Source organism: Phacochoerus africanus, chromosome 2 (assembly GCF_016906955.1).
Source record: "Phacochoerus africanus isolate WHEZ1 chromosome 2, ROS_Pafr_v1, whole genome shotgun sequence".
NCBI classification, from domain to species: Eukaryota; Metazoa; Chordata; class Mammalia; order Artiodactyla; family Suidae; genus Phacochoerus; species Phacochoerus africanus.
This window is the reverse complement of record NC_062545.1, coordinates 238,523,134-238,547,949: the sequence shown is the minus strand read 5'-3', so window position 1 is coordinate 238,547,949 and position 24,816 is coordinate 238,523,134. Positions and strand designations below refer to the sequence as shown.

At 51.8% G+C, this 24,816-nt stretch overlaps 2 protein-coding genes across 13 annotated transcripts in view; one reads left to right on the top strand and one right to left on the bottom strand.

Annotated features, from left to right (window-relative positions):
• Positions 1 to 42: 42 nt before the first annotated feature.
• Positions 43 to 3,001, top strand: SPAG8 (sperm associated antigen 8). 7 transcript variants are annotated; one of them, XM_047767900.1, is made up of 8 exons: positions 43 to 271; positions 473 to 791; positions 894 to 1,695; positions 1,798 to 1,972; positions 2,172 to 2,217; positions 2,304 to 2,418; positions 2,542 to 2,604; positions 2,713 to 3,001. In XM_047767900.1, exons 2-8 carry the CDS (start codon positions 535 to 537, stop codon positions 2,830 to 2,832), a joined length of 1,578 nt encoding a protein of 525 aa, XP_047623856.1. In that variant the 5' UTR covers positions 43 to 271; positions 473 to 534; the 3' UTR covers positions 2,833 to 3,001. The 7 variants fall into 7 exon arrangements, with proteins under 7 accessions (XP_047623856.1, XP_047623855.1, XP_047623854.1 ...); XM_047767899.1 differs by having other exon boundaries at positions 1,798 to 2,065; XM_047767898.1 differs by having other exon boundaries at positions 2,304 to 2,604.
• Positions 3,002 to 3,090: 89 nt separating this feature from the next.
• The window catches only part of NPR2 (natriuretic peptide receptor 2), a 66,612-nt gene continuing 44,886 nt past the window's right edge, over positions 3,091 to 24,816 (bottom strand). For 2 of the 6 annotated variants that reach the window (XM_047767896.1, XM_047767895.1), the window contains exons 3-22: positions 13,620 to 13,733; positions 13,190 to 13,325; positions 12,594 to 12,688; positions 12,242 to 12,374; positions 11,930 to 12,014; positions 11,320 to 11,449; positions 11,083 to 11,157; positions 10,795 to 10,872; positions 10,218 to 10,322; positions 10,030 to 10,101; positions 7,619 to 7,778; positions 7,275 to 7,430; positions 7,028 to 7,196; positions 6,722 to 6,868; positions 6,118 to 6,241; positions 5,855 to 5,923; positions 4,092 to 4,266; positions 3,922 to 4,020; positions 3,562 to 3,653; positions 3,091 to 3,431 (exon numbers count right to left, since the gene is read on the bottom strand). In XM_047767896.1, coding sequence (XP_047623852.1) covers positions 3,366 to 3,431; positions 3,562 to 3,653; positions 3,922 to 4,020; positions 4,092 to 4,266; positions 5,855 to 5,923; positions 6,118 to 6,241; positions 6,722 to 6,868; positions 7,028 to 7,196; positions 7,275 to 7,430; positions 7,619 to 7,778; positions 10,030 to 10,101; positions 10,218 to 10,322; positions 10,795 to 10,872; positions 11,083 to 11,157; positions 11,320 to 11,449; positions 11,930 to 12,014; positions 12,242 to 12,374; positions 12,594 to 12,688; positions 13,190 to 13,325; positions 13,620 to 13,733 — 2,280 coding nt within the window. In that variant the 3' untranslated portion in view covers positions 3,091 to 3,365. Of the gene's footprint in view, positions 3,432 to 3,561; positions 3,654 to 3,921; positions 4,021 to 4,091; positions 4,267 to 5,854; positions 5,924 to 6,117; positions 6,242 to 6,721; positions 6,869 to 7,027; positions 7,197 to 7,274; positions 7,431 to 7,618; positions 7,779 to 10,029; positions 10,102 to 10,217; positions 10,323 to 10,794; positions 10,873 to 11,082; positions 11,158 to 11,319; positions 11,450 to 11,929; positions 12,015 to 12,241; positions 12,375 to 12,593; positions 12,689 to 13,189; positions 13,326 to 13,619; positions 13,734 to 20,731; positions 20,938 to 21,736; positions 23,222 to 24,816 lie in introns of those variants that run through there. The other 4 variants (XM_047767891.1, XM_047767892.1, XM_047767893.1 and 1 more) reach the window with 4 other exon arrangements.

Sequence of the window (24,816 nt, the reverse complement as noted above, 5' to 3'; positions counted from 1 at the left end):
AAGATTTATACCTCAAATAGAAAAGAAAACTGATTCAAGACTATGATCCCCCTTGACTATGGTCTGAAACACTAAGGAAGCCCATGATGCAGTCAAAGGAGCACTTGCCTGTGTATCTATGAGTTCATGACTCATGGTCCACCTGGGTTAAACTTCTAGAAAAGCAGCAGTTCTAAGAATGTGCCTGAATAAGTAAAGACAGTATCCCAAGACTTGCTCAATTCAGATGCCAAGCCAAGTTATAAGGGAGTCTGGAAGGAGGAGGGTCAAGGTGAGGGCCTTTCATTGGAGAAGTTATCGCACTCAAAACATCTGCTGCCCCATGTCTCACCATTCTGTTTAAGCTGTTGTCTGATGTATTTTCCACCTTAAAATTTTTAAAAAGATGCCCCACTTTTGAGAATGAAATTAGGGGAAGCTACCATTGTCCCTTGTAGAAACACATCAAGTAGGCTTTTGTCTGATTCCACAGCACTGTGCCTGTATTCAACACAAAGAACCACTTTAGAAAGCCTCCAAAAGCCCTGCGCGGGTATGAAGAGCGAGACCTTAGGCCGGGGAAATCTTAACAGCCAGGCCGGATGGAAAGCGCACTTCCCAGAGTGCACCAGATTCAAGACTTCCGCCCCGCAGAGAACTTGCCTCCACCCCCACCCCCGCCCTCCACGTCCGCCCAGCTCTAGTTCTGCGCAGTCTCCTGGAATGGTTTGCCGTCTCTATAGCAACGCAGTACCCAGTAGCGAGTGTCGCAAGATGGAAACCACTGACTCCACAGAGCTATCGCCATCGCGGTGAGATCCGCAGCTCTGGCTGCAGGCATAAGGGGACAAGGAAGGTCAGTGGACTTCCCCCGCTGCCCTTTTGACGACTTTGCCTTTTTCACTTTTTTTCAGCTCTTTAGACGAACAGCCTAGCTCCGAAGAACTAGGGACCACTTCAGATCCCTTGCCTTCTTTGGATGGCCGTCATAGGTCGGCTCTGGCAGCTGCAACTGCAGCAGCCTCAGCAGCTGCTGCAGCCACTGCAGCTGCCTCCACTGCCAAGGCAGCTGCATTATCTACACAGACCCCAGCGCCCTACTCAGAACGGAGCCTTCTCCTGGAGCCCTTCTCTGACAATCTTACTGGGGCGCACCACACCACCCCCAGATTTACCCACAAGATAGGCCATGGGAGACTTGGCTTTGAGCCTGTCCAGGTCTCCCATATTGCTCGAAATTCCTACACTGCAAATGATCCTATCTCTAGCCAAGGCCCTGTTCCTGGCTCCAGCTCTGGCCCTGTTCCTGGCTCCAGCTCTGGCCCTGTTCCTGGCTCCAGCTCTAGTCCTGGTCCTGGCACCAGTTCTGGTCCTGGTGGTGGCTCTGGTCCAGGCCCTGGTGGTAGATCTGGTGAAGGCACTGGTCCCGGTCCTGCCTCTGATTCTAGGCATATTCCAGGCTGTGGCCATGACCCTGGGTTCAGCTCCTCTGCTCCTCCAGGCTTCAGAAACCCAAGGGCAGATCTGGTCCCTAATTATGCCTCCTGGAGTCATGACAGCCACTGGGAGCCTCAGAAACAACCCTGGAAATTTTTGCAAGTATCAGAACCTGGCACCCGCGGACACTGGAAGCCCTCTGAGGTTGAAGGGAAGAGTAAGATACCCAGTGAAACACTGCCACGGGGCCAGTGCCTTCTCTACAACTGGGAGGAGGAGGTATTAAGGTTTTGATCTGCTCTCTCTGCTTGAAAGCTGCCCCCAGTTGATGAGGGTGGGTACCAGAAAGGATATCATGGTCATTCTACTTGGGACCCACAGAGAGCCACCAACTACCTGGATCAAGTCCCAAGCATGCAAGATGGCTCTGAGAGTTTCTTTTTCCGACATGGACACCAGGGGCTGCTGACCTTGTGGCCACAGTCACCCATGTCCTCCAGAACCACCCAGAAAGACTCATACCAGCCCCCAGGAAACCACTCTCAGCCAGTCCGAGGTACGAAGTATGAGAGAACGGACCAGAACGAGTCCACGAGAGAAAAAAGGAGAGGAAGGAATATCGGGTGGGACTATGGATTGTCCAATGGATGTAAGGGCAAAACCCGATTCTCCTTCCTTTTCCCAAATAGTTTTCTTTGGGGCCTTTGTCTTAACCAGATTCCCCCCCACTCTGTCCATTCCCTGACCTCCCACAGGGAAGCGTGAAGCCATGCTGGAGATGTTCTTGCGCCACCAGATCTGGTGAGAAACTGGGTGCAGTTGGGAAAGGGGAGGGGGAGGACAAAAATCAAGGGAGAATGGCCTTGACACTCCCCAGGCCTGTGTAGTAAAGAGGTGCAGGCAGAGCAGGAAGCCACAAGGAAGGACTCTGAGGTCGAGTCTGTGACACATCATGACTACAGAAAGGATCTGGTGCAAGCAGGGCCTCCTACTCCAACAAGGGTAAGAACCTACCCCACCCCACTTGGCCAGCTGGGCCCTGACAGCTGGGAGGGAGAGCAGCAGGCCCAGAGGTTGAGAGAGGGAGCTTCAAGCCAAGAGTTATTCCATGTCTCTCCCTCACAGCCTCATGACTACCGTACTGAGCAGCCTGAAACCTTCTGGATACAGAGGGCACCGCAGCTACCGGTGTGTGAGAGGGACCAGGTGTTTGGGGGGAGGGGGCGCAGAAGGGGAGAGGCTGCTCTGTTCTGGCTTGAGAGCTGGGTCTGTCCTCATTCTGGGTCTGTCCTCCAGGGCGTCAGTAACATCAGGACGCTGGACACGCCATTCAGGAAGAACTGCAGCTTCTCAACACCAGTGCCTTTGTCTCTAGGGCAGCCTTTGCCCTATGAACCTGAGGATTATTCCCACTAGTTGGGAGAAATATCCTCCCCTGCCTGTCAGGGAGGAGGGCGGGGTGGTGGAGGGGATAGAACCACTCCAGTCTAAGGGTTGAGGAGGGCAGCATATGTGGATTAAGGAATCTGTCTGAATTCTGTCTGTACTTGGAGAAGAGGCTTTCCATAAAAAGGGTTCTCTCTCATTCTGAGACGGCTGATTCACTGATTCCGGGCGTTAGCACGTCTATCCCATAACCCTTCTCTGGAGTTGCCCCTAAGCCAGACTATTTCATCATGACTGTTTTTGTTTTATATTTGGCCAAAATATTCTGGTTTAGATACAGATATTTACAGAGGGTAGGGAGGAAGGGGACTAGGCCAGAGAGGGGCAGGAATATGTACAAGGCCGAGCTGCAAAGGGCAACAACTTCCATATAAGGTGGGGATTTTATACATGTTGATTTCCATCTCATGTGACAATGTCCCTTTCTGGCATGGAGAGATGATGGCCACTGCCCACCCAGGTACCAGCAGCAGGAGATTGTCTGACTTGGGAAGAAGTGGGGCTTACAGGAGGCCAGCAGGTCCTTTCCGCTCTCCTAAGAGCCAGTAAGTTCGCATCTTTCCTTTGCCCTGGAAGAGGAGGAGTAGAGATAATTCAGATTCTTCTGTTATTCCCTGGATCTCCCTCTCTTTCCCTGGGGTCCCCACCGTCACATTCATCCTCCCTTTCTGTGACTCCCTCCCCATGGCCTGCCATCACCTTCATCTCCACATCCCCTCGAAGCTCTAGCTGGAAGCATCCTAGCTCATCCAGGGCATCTTTGGTGGTAGAGGATACATGAATCTTCAGGGCTGGGGTATCCCAGGGGGATAATGGAAAGAGGAATCAAAGAAAAGGCAACTAAAGAACTGGAAGCAGCAGAGAGCGCTTTACCCGACCCCTATCCTGCAGGAGGTTCTCAGTCTTCCCAGGGCACAGGCCCTAGAACCAACATAGGTCCAAGGGTGGGGCAGTTGGGAACGGTGGTCTCTCAGATGGAGAGATTTGGAGGACCTCTGAAAAGAAGAAAAGGGCAACACACATTGAGACCGAAGCTGGGCTCGAGGGCTAATGTCTCACCTTGACCGTTAGACTCCATTCGGGAAGCAGTGTTCACCGTGTCTCCAAAAAGACAATAGCGGGGCATCTTCAGGCCAACGACCCCAGCACAGACAGGCCCTGTGGGAAGAAACAGGTTGGGAGAGCCTGGGAAGAGCGGACATGGGGACAGGAGCGAGAGCCAGCCTTACCCGTGTGCACCCCTATGCGGAGCCTCAGCTGGTCGTGGGGTCGATGGCGGATGCGGAAGGAAGAAACTGCATCCAGTAATGCTAGGGCCATACGAGCAATTTCCGGGGCATGGCGTTGACCATTTCTGCCTGGGAGACCAGATACCACCATGTAGGCATCTCCAATCGTCTCTACCTGATTGAGAGGGGAATGAGAAAAGGTCACCTCTGGATGTATTGGTGAGAATGGGCAAGAGCAGAAGGAGACAAGTTGGGTACCAAGCACTAGGAGTCATCCTGACGGCCTGGAGGCCAAACATTGACTAGAAAATAAGTGCTGTGTCCTAAGAATCTGGGAGAAGGGGAAGTCAAGGGAATCTTTAAATCCTCCTGCCCCAGCCCAGCACCTAGCGAGTACTCTGTAAATGCCTGCCGAGGGGACACCTTGTCTGCAACAGGACACGGTCAGATAGGAGCTGCTGTCAGGAAATGGGAAGCAAGACAATGGGCTGCCCTGAAAAGCACAGAAGCTGGTGGGGAGGTCACGCAGGCCCGATGAAATGGGCCTCAGACAACCTCAAGTGTCAAAGGTAAGAAAGCAGGCACTTGGCTTCGTTAATTGTACTGAAGTTGTGTAAGAGAAGGTCTTTGTTTTAGGAACTGCACTCTGACCCCTTTAAGGATTAAAGGGACACTAGGTCTGAAACTGAGTTGCAAAAGGTTCCGAACATTATTACATGGACAGAGATTTTTTTTTTTTTTTTTAATAAAGCAAATGGGAGTTCCTGTTGTGGCTCAGTGGTTAACGAATCCAACTAGGAACCACGAGGTTGCAGGTTTGATCCCTGGCCTTGCTCAGTGGGTTAAGGATCCAGCGTTGCCGTGAGCTGTGGTGTAGGTTGCAGACGTGGCTCGGATCCCGCGTTGCTGTGGCTCTGGTGTAGGCTGGTGGCTACAGCTCTGATTCGACCCCTAGCCTGGGAACCTCCATATGCCGTGGGAGCGGCCCAAGAAATGGCAAAAAGACAAAAAATAAAAATAAAGCAAATGGGGGAAAATATAAACAATTGGTGAATCCAGGCAATGGGTTTAGGGGAGTTGTTTGTTACAATAATAACAAATGGCAGAGTAAGTCAGTCCAAGGGAAGGGACAGAAGTGGGTATTTATCATCTGCAAAATGTTAGGCACTTTCCACAATAAATTTATTATTCCCATCACAGAGAAAACATATGAGGCTCAGGGAGCTTCTGTTACTTGCCCAAGGCCACACAGTTAGGCACAAAGCCAGATCATTTTTACTCCCAAGCATAATAAAGCCTGCCCTGTGCCAAGTCACTGTCTTCGACAGAAAGGTTTTACAACAGCAGCTTGTCCTTCACCCCAGTAAATCATCCTACGCTTATATCCTGCATGATTCTTCCATGTCTGGAGGGGATGGAGAGAAGAGAAAAGATGACTAGGCTGTGCCTTTACCCCTAGGCAAGAAGTGGCAGCTATAATGGGAAAAATAAAAATCATTATTAAAAAAAAAAAAAAAGGAGGGGCAGATGGGCTAAATCTTGTGATGGTTCTGATTAAGGAAGCCTTAAGGATTCACAAGAGGTTCAGTGAGACTACAGTTACAGTGCCAGAGCCTCATGTGTCTGTGAAGGGCACTCTAGCCCCAGGACACTGGAGACCCAGGCAGGAACACTGACCATGAAGCAGGTAAGTTACATGGGGTGCGGGGAGACTGGCTTTTAAAGGAATGTCCATGGGGGGGCGGGGCAGCACCAGCTCTCACCTTGTAGACGTCAAAGTTGTCAATTATGGCATCAAAGCAGGTATACAGATCATTAAGAAGTGTCACCACCTAACAGGGATGGGAAAGTAGAGGTTTTAAGACTTGGGCTCAACTTTCTAAGAATTCATAACACACGAGCCCTAAACAAGATAGGGGAACCCCAGACCAAACCAAACTTCCCAACATCAAGGATCCCTATGCCCCAGTGAAGCGCCCCCAGGTCCTCCCTACCCCACCTCCTAACTCCTCAGCCAGGCTCTTACCTGCATGGGGGTGCTCTCCGCTGACAAAGCTGTGAAGCCAACGATGTCACTGAAGTAAATGGTAACGCTGTCAAAGGCCTCGGCCTGTACAGTCTCTCCCCGCTTTAACTGCTCCGCCACTGAACTAGGAAGCAAGGGTGAGGTCTGAGCCAACCTCGGAGAAAGAGGATGGGAGAGGGAGAGGACAGAGGCAGAGAGCTGGGGCAGAGGTGAGTTCAACATGAAAGCTGGGCCGTGGAGGAGAAGGGAGGTGGCTGGGAAGACATCACAGTCCAGGGCAAGGTAAGGTGTATGAGAACTGGGGATCCCTGGGGGCTAAATGTCTCAAGTTGGGATGGTTCTGCATAGAGTGGCTGGAGCAAAGGTCTGGTAGAGCAGTGTCCTAAGGAGAAGGGATGGGAAGACAGGAAGAAGGCAGCACAGCTCATTTGGAGACAGAATGAAAACACATGGTTATAAACCACGACAGCATGGCTCATGGGAGCAAGATGTAGGAAAGCAGGGTTCTAAGGGTTGGGAAGTGAGTTCTCAGGAGCTGGATGAGGCAGAGCCCAAGAGAGCAGAAAACCAAAGGAAAATTCACAAAGGGGGACAGAAGTCTCACTGGGGTAGGATTTGGTAGAGCAGAGCCTCAGCCTTGCGTTTCTCCTCCAGATAGGCCTGTGTGCGTTCCTCCACCAGCTTCTCCAGGTTGTTGGCATACTGCTCCATGCGCAACAGGAGGTTATCCAGTATGCTGGTGCCACCCTCCCTGGAGGGAGGTCAGGATGTGGTACCTGCTCCAAGACACTCAAGATTCCCAGAACCTTCTACCCAACCCACCCTCTTGGCCCCACCAGCCCCACCTCATCCACTAAAACTGATGAGGCTTCTATCCCCGGGAAGCCCCTGCACTGCAGTGTCCTCTCACTTGTTAAAGCGGCGAATGAAGCCCTTAATCTGGCCAAAGTCCGGCCGCTCAGCTGGGTCCTGGGCCCAACATCGCTCCATCAGCATAACTAGTTCTTCATTCAGTTGGGTCCGGTCAATGCTTGGCCGGAAGTAAGGCCGCTGACCATTTCGGACCTTCTGGACAATCTCTGAGGGTGATAAAGGGTTTGGATGAAGAATAGGTCCCCCCAGGTAGAGGAGGCTCTGGGTAGTATGTTGATTCTCACCTTTAGGGCTGAGGTCCAGACCCTCCAGGTAGAAAGGACCACTGCGAAGTCCTATCTCCTGTAAGATGATCCCAAAGCTGTAGACGTCGGCCTTCTGCATGCCTGTGGTTGGCAAGGGGTTCCCACTGAGCAGTTCTGGGGCAGTCCACAGCTTCTCTGAAAAGAGGAAACAGGCTGGCCAGGTCCTCAAAAGGGCCTCCAAGTTTGGCCCCAAGCCCACCTGGGCTCATTCCCATAATGCTCGCTCTATTACTGTCACTCCATCTCCCTCTCCCACCCTCCCTGGGTGAAAACGATCAGGGCCAGAGGAGCAAGGTAAAAATGGGTGGTGGGGAAGGCCTCACTGGCATAGAGGGCGTGGCTGTCATCAGGTTCAGCGGTTGATCGGAAGCTGGCCAGGCCATAGTCTGTGATTTTGAGCACAAAACGACTATCCACCACACAGTTGGAGGACTTGAGACTCCCATGGGATGCAATAATGCTGTTATGGAGAAAGGCCATACCCTGCAGGATACAGATCAAGTCATGGGATTGGATCATATCTGACTTAGGATAATCCCTCACCACGAGATGGGCATTAGCTATCTGTCTAAAGATCTCGGGACTACAAAAACAATAAGCCAACTCTGGTAGGCATCCTTTGCCGTTTCTACTCAAGGAAGCAGGTGAAATAGGGGAGTCATCCCTTCCTGATACCTTAAACAGTACTTTGGCATCCAGGCTCCAGGGATAGGAGATATGCTTAAGAGGAAGGACATGGGGAGCTATCAGTTATCATCCTGGAAAGGGCAGACCATCCTCTGAGTAGTGAAGGGAACAGTGAGGGTGAATTCCAAGACTATGACACTCATGGTGGCCTCAAATGCATGGCCACGGCTCAGGAAGACATGGCTTGAGACCCAGAAAGCAAGAGCACCTAGATGCCCCAACTTGTAAACTTTACCACATCAGCATGTATGGGCAGGTCTGGATGGAGGAGGAAAGCCATCTACTGGAGGGGATGCTGGGCCAGGGAGAAAGTGGAGAACAAAAGCATGAGGTAGCCGCCAGGCCAATGCAAAAGCCTGAAACTTGTGGCGCCATGGGCCCAGAGAGGAGAGAAGCTTTGTCTATGAGGGATTGTAAGGCAGGTCCTAAGAGGGCAGAGGGGTGCTTTCCCTGGGACGTCAGTTCCGGCAGAACAGAGAAAGGATACAGTGTTCTGCGTGCCAATCAAAATTCCTCTGTCTAAACAATTCACAACTCCAGTCTCTGTGAACTCTTCCTTTTTATTCTTTTTGTTATCAACAGAACCTTTGGGAATCTCCCAATTTGTGAACCCAGCAATGATTAGGCTTCTGGCTTTGTTTTCTTTCTCTTTCTTTCTTTCTTCCTTCCTTCCTTTCTCCGCTTCCACGGCATATGGAGGTATATACCTGCTGGCCTATGCCACAGCCACAGCAACTCAGGATCTGATCCGCGTCTGTAACCTACACCACAGCTCATGGCAATGCCGGATCCTTAACCCACTGAGCAAGGCCAGGGATCGAATCTGCAACCTCATGGTTCCTAGTCAGATTCGTTAACCACTAAGCCACGACGGGAACTCCTTCTGGCTTTGTTTTAAATCACCTTTCCATCAAATCATTGTTCTCTCAGGAGTCATGTTTTTCTTTTTCTCGTATTTATCATCACACCTCCAGTTGGGCACCACATCAGTTTTAGCTAATATTTTAGCTCTCATCTGATAGCAAACCTTAACACACAATTTTTTTAGTAATCTGATGAGAACTAAGCAGAAAAACCAAATCCAGCTTCAGATGTGAAACAGGTGGTCTAGGCTAGCTCACTGGCTAAGGACTTGTTTCTGAAGACCTGGGCAACATGTGCAAGATTCAAATCTCTGCAAATCCACGGACCTCTGGGTCACTTGAAAATAGCTAAAACCTGGTATATTGGAAGATACCAAAGGTTAAGTATAATTTTCCTTGGTTTCTCTTACTTAACCAGTAAATGTTCTTATTTAAATGTCAATTTTCTGAACAAAAGAGGAGATGTGCCAGATGTTAGAGAATAAGTGATAAGGATAAAAACCAAGACATAAACATATCTGTATAAAACTGGGTTGTGATGATCGTTGTACAACTACAAATATAACTGAGTAATAAAAAATGCTATAAAATTAAAAATAAACAAATAAATATATTTGGAGACCCCTTTCATCTTTTCCTGCTAAGAGATTTTAACATAAGCTCAGAGGTTTTTGTTTTTGTTTGTTTGTTTGTTTGTTTAAAAAAAAAGATGATCCAGATTTGAGGTATCAAGGGCAGGAAGACAAAAACTCTCTACAAATACAGGACTCTCTGTGGCAAATTAAACTTATTTCCCTCAATTAAAGGCCCAAGAACCCTTATTTACCTATTATTACTCCACCATAAGAATAAGGGGAAACATTTAGAATGGATAAGCAATGAGGTCCAGGGAACTATACCTAATTTCTTGCGATAGAACATGATAGAAGATAATATGAGAAAAAGAATATGTGTTTGTGTATATATATATATGTATGTATGTATGTATGTATGTATGACTGGGTCATTTTGTTGTACAGCATAAAATGATACAACATTGTGAATCAACTCTAATTTAAAATTTTTTAAAAAGAATAAGGGGAAATACAGAGAACAGAACTTTTAGAGGAAGAGAAATCATAAGCAAAGACAGCAAGGAGGTATTTTCAAGTGTATAAACTCGAGGAGGAGTGGGGAAGGCTCACCTTAACAAGGTCATTAATGAGTGAATAACGAAACATCCAGTCCAAGTTGATGCTGTCATTTTCCAGAATATCCTGGTAAGTGACACGGAAGAGATCATGTGACTATCCTAGTCCCACTATCACCTGCAGAGTCAGTGTAGCTTTGGGCCAATCTTCCCCCACCCCCATAATCTCTACCAGTCCCTCACCTGTAAACTCCCACGAGGACAATACTCAGTGACGATGCAAATGTTGGGAGGGTCTATGCAGGCACCAATGAAGCGAGTGAGATGGTTGAACTGAACATCTCTCATCTAGCCAAAAGAGAGAGAGAGGGAAGAGAATTGAAAGAGTTAAAATTAGATATAGAGGGAGTTCCCATCATGGTGCAGCAGAAACGAATCCAACTAGGAACCATGAGGTTGCGGGTTCAATCCCTGGCCAGGCTTAGTGGGTTAAGGATCTAGCACTGCCATGACCTGTGGTATAGGTTGCAGAGGCAGCTCAGATCTGGCATTGCCGTGGCTGTGGTGTTGGCCGGCAGCTGCAGTTCTGAGCAGACCCCTAGCCTGGGAACCTCCATAGGCCGCAGGGGCAGCCCTAAAAAAGACAAAAAAAAAAAGATATAGAAATCTACCACTATAGGGGAGGACCTTTCTCTTAATTGCAGCTACAACTTAAAATCATGTGTAAATAGACCCCTTACCCTCCCAGCCAATTTTACCATCCCCTAAACTTCCCCATCTCTGTTTAGCCCTCACCCGCAAACCAAAAACCATGACATACATGTTTGAGTTCAAACAGAACCTGCCGGGTCAGCTCGATGCGCTTCTTATTCACATGTTTGATGGCAACCACATTTCCCTGATGGTGGAAGTGAGAGGGGAACAGGAATGTTAATATCAGAAGGAGGTTCTGGGTGCCAGAAAGCCTGGAGAACTGTGGGAGCATCCAGGAGCTCAGCTGGGCAGAGAGAGGAGGCTTATGAGGGGCAGAGAGGCACGGGAAGAGGTGACAGATGGGGATGAGACAGGATGAAATGGTGGGGACCAGAACAAGCGGACGACTGTTCACCTTGAAGTGACCGGTGTTGGCAAAGATCTGGTATTTCCCATGGGCTGTCATGAGCGAGCCGTAACTGGATCCCCGCTGGGGCCAAGGGCAACATGGAGGCGGAAGGATGAAAGGAACATTAGATGGTGGTGGTAGTGCAGGGGCTGTCATTACAGGCCGATGTGCTGGGAAAGGTCCAAGGTACGAAAGGACAGGCACTCAGAGGGAAGCAGAGGGACAGCTGAGACGAGGGCTCACCAGCGACAGTGTGAGGCGACTGCCGGCACCTTTATGATATCGCTCTGAATTGCCAAACTGCAGCTCTTCCCAGCGAATGCGCCACAACATGCTAGCCAGCTCCTTCTCCAGCATCAGTTTTCTGTAAGGACTGTACACCTCAGTTGACTGGCAAGCCCAATCCCACCACCCCAGAAGCCAACAGGGAGGTTGCAGGGGCTTCCCTGCAGCTCCTGAAACCGAGCAGGACTGAGAGACACGAATGCAGATGTAGTTCCTACCCTAGGGATCTGACACTTGCCCCATGCTCCCTTAAAACACACAGGCTGCGGGTAAAAGCACTTTCTTAAAGTGGCAGCATCCTTGGCAAGTTCACCCTTGCCCTTGTAAGACCCTCTGGAAATCTCTAGTTACCACGCCCTGTCTAGAGGCAAAATGGTGGGGAAACAACACCGAAACTAAAAGACAACTATTGAGAAAAACCCAGAGAGGACGGCGTCAGGTCTAAGAGACAATCACGGAAGGACGATGAGACCTGCTACCCTCCCGTGTCCTAGGGCCCCCTGGCCTCAGCCCAAAGGCTGTGGCAATGGGAGGGAGGGAGCAGGCCAGGGGAAAGCCCAGAACTCACCGGAAAATGAGGAAGCTGGAGACCCCAAACATGATGAAGGTGATTCCTGTGCCCAGCGCCACAATCGCCAGAGTTGAAAGTGGAGCTGAAGGGAACAGGGGGACCCTGAGAAAGACTGCGTGTGGCCTTGTGAACAGGGCAGTGGGGGGAAGCTCAGGGTGCAGGGAGCAGACAGAGCTCTTGAGGGAAAGGGGGGGCGTCTAGGAGAAGAGGTCAAATTGAGCTCGGGGGCGGGGGGAGTCTGGGAGGGGAAGGTAAGAGGAGGGCAAATCAAGGGAGGAAGGATGGCCCCCAGCCCCTGCACACACCCACTTTTATCACAGGATGGGTCGTCCAAGTCAAAGGCACAGGGGGGGTTGTCCAAGGGGGGCGCCCCCTTCACCCAAGGGATGGGCCGTCCTGTCCACCAAATCTGCTTCTCGGCTCCTGAGTAGTGGGCTGCAGGCTGTGAGAAAGGAGAAAAGGGGGCCCACAGGCCTGCTCCCACCAGCCTCCTCCCCCCACCCCCTGAAAACCTAGCTCTCCAGCTGCCCTTCTCCCCAGCCTACCTGCCTCCCCCACCCAGAAGCCCCTGCCTCTAGCAGCTTGGATCCTGCCCCTGCTGAACCCTTGAAAATTGGGTTTGCAGGGCCCACTCTCTCCTCCCTGCCTCCTCCCCCATCACCTGAAAGTCCCCAGAATCCAGGTCTCCCATGGCCCACAGGACAAAATCCGTCTCCCGGTCATTGTTCTTGTCCATAACGACCAGTCCAGTTACGCCTAAGAGAGAGGGAGTAGCTCTTACTTTGAGATCTACCCTAGACCCCTCCTATGCCCCCAGTCTCTCCAGTTACCTCATAGTCCATCCCCATCCCCTTTCTTTTTATGTTTTTAGGGCTGCACCCACGGCATATGGAGGTTCCCAGGCTAGGGGTCGAATCACAGCTACTACAGCTGCCGGCCTACGCCACAGCCACAGCAACTCAGGATCCAAGTCGTGTCTGCAACCTACACCACAGGTCATGGCAACGCCAGATCCTTAACCCACTGAGCAAGGCCAGGGATCGAACCCACAACCTCATGGTTCCTAGTCAGATTCGCTTCCACTGCGCCACGACGGGAACCCTCCCCATTCCCTTTCTTAACTTGCGTCCACTTCTGCCAAGTCCTCGGACCCCTACCGACTCTCCCGCCTGCCCCTGGTATCTGTGTTCTCCTCCGCCCACTCCACTCCTGAGCCTGACAGCAGCACTCTGGCCCCCACCTGACCCTCCCCATTACCGTGATATCTTCGGCCCTGCATCTTCTCAACAATTCGAAGTCCATCTTCCCGGGTGCCTCCTTCCTGTATTGTCTCGTTCAGGACCTCAGCATACAACAGGATCCCATCATAGAAGCAGCCAGCAATGAGGTTCATCTGAGGGGGGTAACTTCAGCAGAGCTCTCCAAAGGTCCCGCCGGCCCCTTCCCCAGCCCCTTCCCTATCTCTGGGGTCTCCTACCTCCCCTCGTTCTGGTTTGCCTTCTCCCCCCCATTCCTCAGGCGCCACCCCTACCTCACTGGACAATAGGGCAGGACGCCAAATCCTGGATGAAAGCAAGCAGCCCCCAAAGTAGGGCTGGCTCCGTGGCCACGGCTGGACACTGAGTTAGGGAGAAGGGCCTTTCCCCAAAGCCTCGTCTGACTCTCAGGGAAAGAGAGATTGACTTACCAGGGAGGGGGCCAGCTCCACACCAAAATCTTCTCGAGCTCTTATCAGGAGCCGATTCTGGAATTCCTGATATTCAGGATTCGGGGGTTCTCGGTAGGTGATGACCAATACCGTCTGTATCAACAGCATGTGGGAGAGTGAAAAGGATTCAGGATGGGCATTAGAGGAAGACAGTAAGCAGGATGGGGGAACTTGGTGAAACATACATAAAACATACATGGGTGATGGAGTTCTCATCGTGGAGCAGTGGTTAACGAATCTAACTAGGGACCATGAGGTTTCAGGTTCGATCCCTCGCCTTGCTCAGTGGGTTGACGATCCGGCATTGCTGAGCTGTGGTGTAGGTTGCAGACACAGCTCGGATCCCCACGTTGCTGTGGCTGTGGCGTAGGCCGGTGGCTACAGCTCCGATTGGACCCTAGCCTGGAACCTCCATATGCCGTGGGAGCAGCCCTAGAAAAGGCAAAAAGACCAAAACAAAAAAATAAATAAATAAATAAACGTACATGGGTGAGTCTGAAGGCCAAGAGGATACTAAACTCTGCATGTATGCATGTGTGTTGAGTGTGGAGTGTGAGTGTGTGTGTGTGTGGGGGGGGTGTGGTGTATGTTTAATATGTCTGGAGAGAGGGGGAGGCACTCCTCTTGGAAAGGTAGATAGGATGGTTCTGGGACGGTGGAGATTGGGAAACAGATGAAGTTGACCCCAACCCCCAAACCTGGCTCCTCATCTTCCTGAAGCCCCTACAGTGACCTAGGCCTCCTGGAAGGGCAGCCACAGCACGCGCCACTCCTCTGCCCAATCCTTTCTGGGTACCTGTTTACCAGCAAGGACAACTCTGAGCTACAGCTCCTCTCCCAGGGTTAATGACTGCTAATGTTATCAGTAAAATGTTTCCTTGTTTTTTTTTGGGGGGGGGGCTGCATCCGTGGCATGTGGAAGTTCCTGGGCCAGAGAATGAACCCAAGTCACAGCAGTGACAACGCTGACCCCTTAATCTCTAGGCCACCAGAGAACTCCAAATATTTACACTGTCATGTGGACCACGTGAGCACAGTGTGTTCACCCAATGAAATAAAGAGATTTCTGGGAGTTCCCGTCATGGCTCAGCAGAAACAAATCTGACTGGTATCCATGAGGACGTAGGTTCAATCCCTGGCCTCGCTCAGTGGGTTAAGGATCTGGCGTTGCTGTGAGCTATGGTGTAGGTCGCAGACGTATCTCGGATCTGGCCTTGCTGTGGCTGTGGTGCAGGCCAGCAGCTCCAGCTCCAATTCGACCCCTTGCCTGGGAGGGAACCTCCATATGCTGCAGGTTTGGCCCTAAAAAGCAAAAAAAAAAAAAAGAGAGAGAGAGAGAGACAGAGATTTCAGGTCTCCAAGTATTTCCCCCAGTTGTCATGGGAACATGACAACTGGGGGAAATACTTGGAGACAGTGATCCCATCTGTAAAAAGCCATGAGCCCATTCACTTCACCCACCATAAGCAGCACTGTCCTGAGACTGGCGTGGTCCCACACATCACGTGTCACAAGGAAAACACACAGTCACATGCCCACACACATCTCATAGATAAGCCAGTGGCACATGTGGTCGCATGCTTCTCACGGCCACAAGGCAGCGTGACTCTGTCTCTCACTGGGGTGCCTGCCTGGCTCCCACCAGCCTCACACATTTCCCCTTTCTCTGCCTCTGCCTCCGCCTCATTCATTATATTAGACTGGAATTTGCTTCATGATGTCATTATTCTCACAGGAGCATCTGGATACTAGTCGGGCTCGTAACCTGCTGGGAACTCCCTCCCTGGAGCATCTGGACGCTTGCTCACACACTGCTAATGCTGTCCCATTTTGTGAGGCAACGTTAAAAAGGAGAGGGTGCCTGAGGGTGGGGTTGGAAGGGTTCATTCAGTAACAATAGAAAGGCGGGATATTGTCGACCATGTAAACAGTGAGCTTGAAAACATCAAAAGATCATACCTAACAGAATTTATACTTCAATATATAGGTTGATATGTTTTTAATGCTTTTTAAAAACTAATTCCCTAGGTTGGTTGGTTTGCTAAACAGCAGATTTCAATCTTCCAGTCTCACGACCCCTTTGTACTACTAGAAATTATTGAGGACCCCGAGGAGCTTTTGTTTGTTTGGATTATGTCTATGGACATTTACCATATTAAAAATTAAAACTGAGTTTTATTTTTTTGCTTTTTAGGGCCGCACCCCATGGCATGTGGAGGTTCCCAGGCTAGGGGTCGAATCAGAGCTACAGCCACAGCAACGCAGGACCCAAGTTGCATCTGTGACTGTGTATACCACAGCTCACAGCAATGCCAGATCCTTAACCCACTGAGCGAGACCAGGGATCGAACCCGCCACCTCATGGTTCCTAGTCAGATTCGTTTCCGCTGCGCCATGACGGGAACTCCAAAACTGACAGCTTTAAAACACAAGAATACACAAGCACACCCTCCACAGCTGCCAGAGTGATGACATCACCACACGTCACGTAGCTTCTGGAAAACTCCACTGTGCAATCATGGAAGAATGAGAGTGACAGAGAGAAATAACATCTCAGTACTACTTTTTAAATAGTTTTGACCTCACGGTCCCCCTACAAGGATTCCAGGGGGCCCAAGCATCCCAAGACCACACTTTGAAAACTGCTATGCTAGCCTCTGTTTTGCTGTGGTTACTAGCTACTAAAAAAATAAAAATAAAAATAAAAATAAAAAGAGAGAGAGAAACAGAAGAACCTCCAAAGAATTTCTGTTCCTGCTCAGGGACTAGAGGGACAGTAAATGTGTCCCAGTTCACAGGGGACCCCAGGTGGAAAAAAAAAAAAAAAAACAAGCAAAGGCTGACAAAAATGGGTGCAGTGGTGGGTGGAAGCCAGAAGGGCACCTAGGAACTGTGCAAGGACAGAAGATGCCCAGCTCCACCTGTGGGCCCAACCTCACCCGGGCCCACTCTGCCACCGCCACTGCAGGAAGTGCTATTGACAGTGGCCTAAATAGACAGAGTGGCCTCCAGAAGAGATGCTGCCTTACCTGCCCTTGGTTAAGTGCTTAGTTCCTTCTAGTCACTCGTGTCTCCGCATCTGTAACCCCGCTGGTCACCCAGGCTGTGTCTTCTGCCTGTGTTTCTGACCCCGGAGCCCTCAAATGTCCAGACAGAGCCTCTGGATCCTTAGAGCCTGGTCTCTGTTTGTTTAGTTCCACTGTAACTGCTTATTCTCACCTATCCTGGCTGATTAGTGGTTCACAGTACCTGACAGCTCCACTCCTGCCCAGATGAATTCCTAACCGTCTCTCTTCCCAACACACACCTTGACTCAATTCAGCAAATATGTGCTGGGCACCCAGAATACAAACAGCAGCATGATCCCTGCCCTCCTGCAGCTACGGCTTAAGGAGAGAGAAGAATCAAGAGCAACATACTTAGTTTGAGAGCCCTCTTCCCCAGCAGTAGCCACGACCCAGGTGAATGGGGACCCTTTCCTTGGGCCTGACACCCTTCTGGAAAGGCTGTGGGCATCAGTATCAGGGACTCCTTGGCTCTACTGCCACCTTTTCCTGGCCTGGTCTGGCACCCTCTGGTGGGCCAGGTATCTCTGGGGCAGTAGGGGCTCTCTGCGCTCTAATCCTTGTCTGGAACTGACCACACAATTTCCCTCAGCCCCTGCCCAGATTCAGGGCTAGAAAAGGGTAAGAGGAGCTCTGTAAGAGGATGCCTCACCGCCCCTCACCCCCACCCCACCCCACACCCTTGAGTTGCCCCTCCACATACTCTTGCCTTCCCAATTTTTTTTTTTTTTTTTTGGTCTTTTTGCCATTTCTTAAGCCGCTCCTGCGGCATATGGAGGTTCCCAGGCTAGGAATCGAATCGGAGCTGTAGCTGCTGGCCTACACCTGGGCCACAGCAACGCGGGATCCGAGCAGCATCTGTGACCCACACCACAGCTCACGTCAATGCCGGATCCTTAACCCACTGAGCAAGGCCAGGGATCAAACCCACAACCTCATGGTTCCTAGTTGGATTCATTAACCACTGAGCCACGACGGGAACTCCGCCTTCCCACTTCTCTTAAGATGTAGCAAAATCTCCCTCTTGGTGTTTCTGTCTGAATAACACCTACAGTGAGTGGGAGAGCTGAAAATCAATCAGTTTATAGTTGGCCCTTGAACAGCACAGGTTGAACTGTGCAGGTCCATTCATTCAGAGATTTTTTTTTTTTTTTCCCAGTAAACACAGATGACAGTTCTACGTGATCCATGGTTGGTTGAATCCACAGAAGCGGAACATCCAATAAGGAGGCCTGACTGTAAAGTCAGACTCTGGTTTTCACCTGCCCCCATCCACCACGACATTCAAGATCAACCGGAGGTAACTAATTGTTAGTGGACTAGGTCTCTCCTCCCCCTGCTTGAAGTGCTGGGGCTACTCGGCTGGAAGGAATTCTCACACAAGAAAGAGAACACAGCCCAGGAGTCTTCCCATCTGGGAGGGTCAGAGAGACCGTCCTCGACCCCAAGAGCTAAAGTACAATCCCCTTGTTACTCTCTTCTCATACCACTCTATTCTTTCTTTTTTAAGAACACATCACGACTGGTTCTTTTTATTGTCACTCTCCCGGTCCCGGAAGCATATGGAGTTCCTGGGGCCAGAGACCAGATCCGAGCCATAGTTGTGGCAGTTCAGATCCAGCCGTGGCAATGCTGGATCGTTAACCCACTGTGCCAGGCCAGGATTCCCAAGAAGCCACTGATCCCACTGCACCACAATGGGAACTCTTACAACTTGTTCTATGTTGCTATTTGCTTATTTGCTTATGTCTGTCTATTCTACTGAATGTAAGCTCCAAAAAGGCAGCGACTACAACTATTATGTTCTCTGCTGTACAGCACAGTGACTAGGAAATAATAGCTGCTCAATAAATACCTATTAGAATGAGTCAGTCTTCAAAGGAATCAAACATTGACAGAATATTGTGGTAACTTCTAAAGGAGACAGAGGTGGGCACAAGAGGAAGAAAGTCAACCTGAGGATTCAGAGATTTCCTCCTAGAAGGGAAAATAACTGATCTGAGTCTAAAAGAATACACAAGCATCATTCAGACAGACAAAGGCAAGAAGGTTGTTTTAGGCAAAAGTTACAGCATCAACAAAACCTGCCCTGCCGCTGCCCATGTTCAAGTGTGACAGTCACAGACTCATACGCAGGCATGCCAACAGGTATAACATTCACAGCCAGACACAACCAAATATATAATCACAGCCACATAAAACCTTACTCAAGGTTACTCCACCTTACCCAAGCCCGGCCCTTACACACATCTACTTAGAGTCAAAGAATCTCAGGGTTGAAGGGACCCTTAGGTTATCCCAAAGCCCACCTCTAACCCTTTTTGGGAAAAGGAGGGGTATGCATAAATAAGTAAAAAACTAATGTACATAGTTGGTGAAAAAATGGTGGGAGAATCAGGAAGCAATTCCTGGTATGATTTTTGAGATGCAGAGATGTGGGGTGGGGGAAGGAAGAGCATTCCAGACAAAAGGAGCAAAAAGCATGAAAGCAGGGGCAGGGAGGCCCAGGGCAGTGGGCCTGAGCGAGGTCTCAGCAGTATGGGAAGGTAAGATTTTTAAAAGTGGGTTGAGGAGTTCCTGTTGTGGCGCAGCAGAAATGAATCCAACTAGGAACCACGAGGTTTCAGGTTCGATCCCTGGTCTCGCTCAGTGGGTTAAGGATCCGGCGTTACCGTCAGCTGTGGTGTAGGTCGCAGACACCGCTCAGATCTGGCGTTGCTGTGGCTGTGGTGTAAGCCAGCAGCTGTAGCTCCAATTAGACCCCTAGCCTGGGAACCTCCATATGCCACTAGTCAGGACTTTAGTCCGGAAATAAGTCACTGAAAGTTTTGAGGAGAGGAGCAAAATGAACAGAGTCATGTCAATTTCCCCTACAAACTGTTTCTTCCATCCCTCTCTTGTCACCCCTACTGTCATTACTGTGGTTCAAGCCCATCTCTCCTCACCACATTCTAATCTATTACAGGGGGTCTCACTGCCTCTGGTCTCCTCCTCTGCTAGTGCAACCGGAATTCTGTCAGTGTATTTCTCTTCATGGAAAAACTCAAGGACCTCACCATTCAAGTCCTAGCACCCCAGTCTTAGGTTCAGAGCCCTCCTTAATCCGAGTCTACCCCTGCAATATGATTTCCTATAACCCGCTTCAAGTGAATCCTTCTTTCTTGACAGGTCAGTATCTTCTTGGACCCCCACACATGCCCACTCCTATGTTTTCTCAGCTCCGGCTGCCTGGATCCTCTCTCCCACTCTAACTAGGAATACGACATCTCCCTTTCAAGTCACAATAGAGTCTTACTTCCTTTATTTATTTATGTAGTCTTTTTAGGGCCGCATCTGCAGCATATGAGGTTCCCAGGCTAGGGGTCCAATTGGAGCTGTAGCCACCAGCCTACACCACAGCCATGGCAACTCCAGATCTGAGCCGCATCTACGATCTACACTGCAGCTCATGGCAATGCTGGATCCTTAACCCAATGAGCAAGGCCGAGGATCGGACCTGAGTCCTCATGGATGCTAGCCGGGTTCCCTAACTGCTGAGCCACGACGGGAACTCCTCTCACTTCTTTGATAAAAGCCTTCCTTAAACTCAGTCCACCCTGACTCTTTCCTCTGAACCACTGAGGTTCTTAGGGTCTGCTCCAGGACACATAATCACATCCTTTCTCATACTTGCATCCAACTGTAACGCAATCATGCCTGGCCTCTCCAGAAAGGGTGGAAGCCCTCCCAGGGGCTGGGACTAGATATTTTTCTGAACTTTTCTCTCCCACAGTATATCTACTACCGCTACTGAGCAAAGTCAGTGTTTCGGGATCTTGGGAGGCAGCCTTGGCAGACACACTGAGAAAGAGGCACAAAGGTGTGGAAGTAAAAAGAATTTGAGTCTAGACTTGGAAAGTCTCAGTTCGTTTCACGCCTGTAGCTCACAATTCCTTCCTTATTGTTTCTGTGGGGTCTTGTGAGAGACAGATAATCCCCAAAGAAGCTCCTCTCCCCCCGCCCCTTCAAGCGTGGCTCAAATGATACCTGAAAAGCTTCTCTGAGGGCCTGTGCCTGTTCCCGGGTGCGATTGTCCTGCCAGGGCCGGCCTGTGGAGCGCGTAGGGCCTGCACGAAGACTCTCCCCAAAAACGTCCAGGTAAAAGAAGACATAATCCCCGTTGGTCAGGTTCTCCCTCTGGGCCTGAAGCAGGATCTCATGCAGCATCTCCAGAGGGCCGCAGATATACACAACTGGGAGCAGGTACATGACAGAGGGGCGCTCTGAGAAAAGTATCCAGGACCCTGAACCGCCCCCTCTCTGACCATCTGCGTTTCCATCTTTAGCAAGGAACAGAAGCCCTAACTATCAACCACCCAGCAGATGTTCCCCATCCCTCCCCCTTGGAGATTCTGTCTGAAGTACCCTGGGGGCTGTATGGACCATCTGGCAAAAGTCAGAGTCGGACTCCAGACCCCAGAGGAAGGGAGCTCACCCTCAAGCCCCTCCCCTTCCCCGAGCCCTGCCTGCTGCTCCCCACCCAGCCCTCCTCGCTCCCCACTCTGCCCTGCCCTTCCCTAAGCTCAAAGGCACTGACGGCTCAGAATTTCTCTCCACATGAGCTTTACCATATTTCCCAGCCAAATCTGCAGCACCCCAAAGCCCATTCATGGAGTCCTCACTCTTTTGGTGCCACCAAGAGGGCTTAGTGGCCCAGTCTGAGAAGTCTCTGCCCAGACAGGCACACATTTTGGAGTGACCATCAGCCACATTCATGACTCCAGGGCCCTCCAGATTGCTCCTCAAATTCAACCCCCCCCCAATCCCACGATCTCCCCAACACAAGCTTCACCCCTCATGCTATCTTATCCCTTGTTCACATCTGCCTGAGATGTCCACAAGCCCCTAGCCCTCGCCCAGGGATTCAGTCCACATGTGCTTCCTGATCCCGACCACCACATTCAGCTCCTCGAAGCCTGTCTCCCAGCGCTGAGCTCCAGGGACACAGCGACCCTCCTCCCCTAACCCTGAAATAGCCTGGGCCACACTCACTGCGCCCGTTGGCCCGGATGAAGTGGGTGGCCTGCTCAGGGCCCCCTGGCTCACGGGCATACACTTGGTGCTGCACACTGAGGTTGCTGCCCTGCAGGGCCTCAAAGACGCCCTCGATGGTGAAGTAGTGAGGCCGGTCATCTGTGCGAGCATCCAGATACAGCAAGGCAGCACGGGCAGTCCAATTGAAGTGCCCGTGTAGCGTCACTACAAACTCACCCAGCTTGGGAGCAGAGGGGCCAGTGCGCACCAGGGTACGGTAATGCTCATTCTTAGCCGAAAAACCAGAGGCCACAGCACCCGCAGTCAGCAGGGGAAGGCGCCAGTGTGAGGCAAAGCGGGCCACAGAGGCAGCGGGGTACACGCAACCGGGGCCCAACAGAAGGTCGGGGTCATGGTACAGCTTGAGGTCCACAGCGCGCAGCGGTGCCAGGTACTCAGAGCAGGCGCCATCTAGTTCAGAGCTGACAAACCGTAGGTCCACGGGCAGAGCCCGGCCCAGCGCCTCCACAGCTAGTGCCACAGCAGGACCCACCCGTGGCCAGGCCCAGGCATAGCTCAGGTTGTGTTCTGGCAGCACCACCGCCAGCGTCAGGTTCCGTGGCCCGGGAGGACGCACCCCACCTGCCAGGGCTGCCACCAACAGCAGGATTGATGGCAGTGCCATGGGGAGAAAGCAGCAGCCCCACCACCCCCAGAACCTGGGGCCACTCTGGCCTATGGAGGAGGCACAAGCACCACCCAGCCTGGAACCTAAAGACTACCAGGAAGAGAAGCGAGGATAAGCCAGGTAGGCTGGGATACAGAAAGTGGCAGGGATGGGAGAGGAGGAGGAGATGGGAGGAACCCCAGGCACTGAGCGGGTCCACCAACCTAGGGCATGGACAGGGGAGGACTAGGAGTAGGGTGGCAGGAGGGGGTAGGGACCAAGGGGCCCTGCGACTGGGATGGGAATGGTGGGAGGTGAAGTCGGCTGATGAATCCAAAGCTGAGAAGGAAAAGGGGATCGGAGACTGGGATGGGGTGGGGGTGGGGGGGAGGCTGGTACAAAGAGAAGGCCTGGGGGGACCCCACAGCTGAAGGGGCTAGGGGGAGCAGAGAGCTGCGAAAAGGAGGACCGAGGGGACAAGGTGGGAGGGGGCCAGCGCCGCGGAAGGACTGGGACCATGGGCGGGCGGGGAGCGAAGCGAGGCCTGGGCCGGAGGGGAGGGAAAGGCAGGGGTAAATCTCCCTGTGAAGGCTTCTCCCGAAGCTCCTGCTTGGACTAACGGGCCCAGGGCGCTGGTCCCATCCGGAGCTGCGGCGGCCCCGCCCGTGTCCCAGCTCCTCTCTGCTCCGCTTCTCCTGGGCCCGGGCGGCCGGCGCAGCCCGGCGCTTCCTCCCGCCCCCCGCTTGGGCCCCCGGGCGCGCCGATCGTCCAGGTCAGGTCGCCGCGGCCCCGCCGTCTCCGCTCGCTGCGCCGGCGGCGGCCGAATGTGACTCCCGGGGCAGGCCGCCCGCCTTCCCCGCCCCCTCCCTGCGGCCCCTCCTCCTCCCCTCCCGGCCCCACCCTCCGGCGCCTGCTGTCTCCCCCCACCCTCCACCCGGGGGACCGGGGACGTCCCAGATCCCAAGCCCACCCGGTGACAAGTCGGGGGGCTCCGCGCGAGGGCCTCTCAGGCCGGCGAGGTTCCGGGCGTCCCCTCACTACAAGGCCTACCCCAGTCTCCCCCAAGCCCCTGGCCCACCCCGCGCGGCTCTCCATCTCTCACCCTCCCACCAGCCCAGAGTCACTCGTCCCAACCCCTCGCGTCTCCCACTCTTCTTAGGGTCTCCTTTCTTAACTTGCCTGAGTCCCTCCAACACTCCACAGTCTCCAGGAAGCAGTCAGGACCCACATATTTGGATTTGGCCTCCACCTAGGAAACCATACCACCCTCCTCATTGCCGGGAACTTCTCCCTCCTTCACCAGTAAGGCTGCTCCCTGGAAGGCAGCCCCCTCGAGGACCAGGACAGATTTTTCCTGAGTCCTTTTGAAGTCTGTGAGCCTCCTTCTTCCACAGGACCCAACCCTCCAGTCTCCCTCTTCCTGTCCACAACCCCCAGCCCCAGCATCCTCTGAGCCCTGCCAGGTCCTCAGAGGCCACTTTAGCCCTCTGGGCTCCCACCGCACCATCTGCTCCAGGGCTGGACCCCAGAACGTCCTCTTCTGTCTTTTGCCTCCCTGCAGAGCCCCAGCTCGCACCTGATAAAAGCTCAGGGACTGAGCAGAACATATACCCCCAGCAATGGAAGCCCACAGTGTCCCCCTTGGGTTACACCCCGCTGCCTAGCTTCAAGCCTAGAAGTCTCATCCCAGACACCCCATATCTGGAGGGAGGGCTGATCTGATCCGGGAAACAGCTTTTGAGGAATGATATCATGGTGGCTGGGAGGGATTGCAGTGGGGCCTTAGGGAGTTTTCCTCAAATTGTCACAAAAGTGACACATAAACCCATTATCCTCCCCTTGCTGAGAGCCACAGTTTGTCTCCCACTTCAAGCCACTTCTCCCAAAATCCTAGTGCCAAGAAGCTGAGAGAGTCCCCTGAGAAGAGGGAGAAAGGTGGGTGTGAGGGGAGAGGAGGGGCCTAGTTTCTCTGAGATGAAGGCGACACCTAGTGGTTGGGGGGGAAATTAAGGATGATGCCATTTTATTCTTAGGAAGAATATTTCTTTATTGAACACCCGCCGCCTTGCACAAGCTGAGGGGTGAAGACAAAAAGCTGAATGACACAGGCTTACCTTTGAAGAGCATACAACTGGAATCCCTGGGGCGTAGAGGCCCAAGGCAAGCCCTCCAACAATGTCTCTTGCTTCCAGCCCTTAGGAAAACTTAGCTCTTTCTTTAACAGACATGTAACTCCAGTTCCAGTTACGGACACTATTAGTATAAAGAAATTCTGTCCTATCTGAGCAAGGAAAAGGAGGCTAAAACAGTCAAAAGGGTGATGAGACAATCTGAAAAGGACATGGCTCTAACTTCAGACCCAGTCAACCAAATAATAATGTTCAAGCAACTACACACAGTTTAATGAGAGAATTAAATCCAAATGACACGA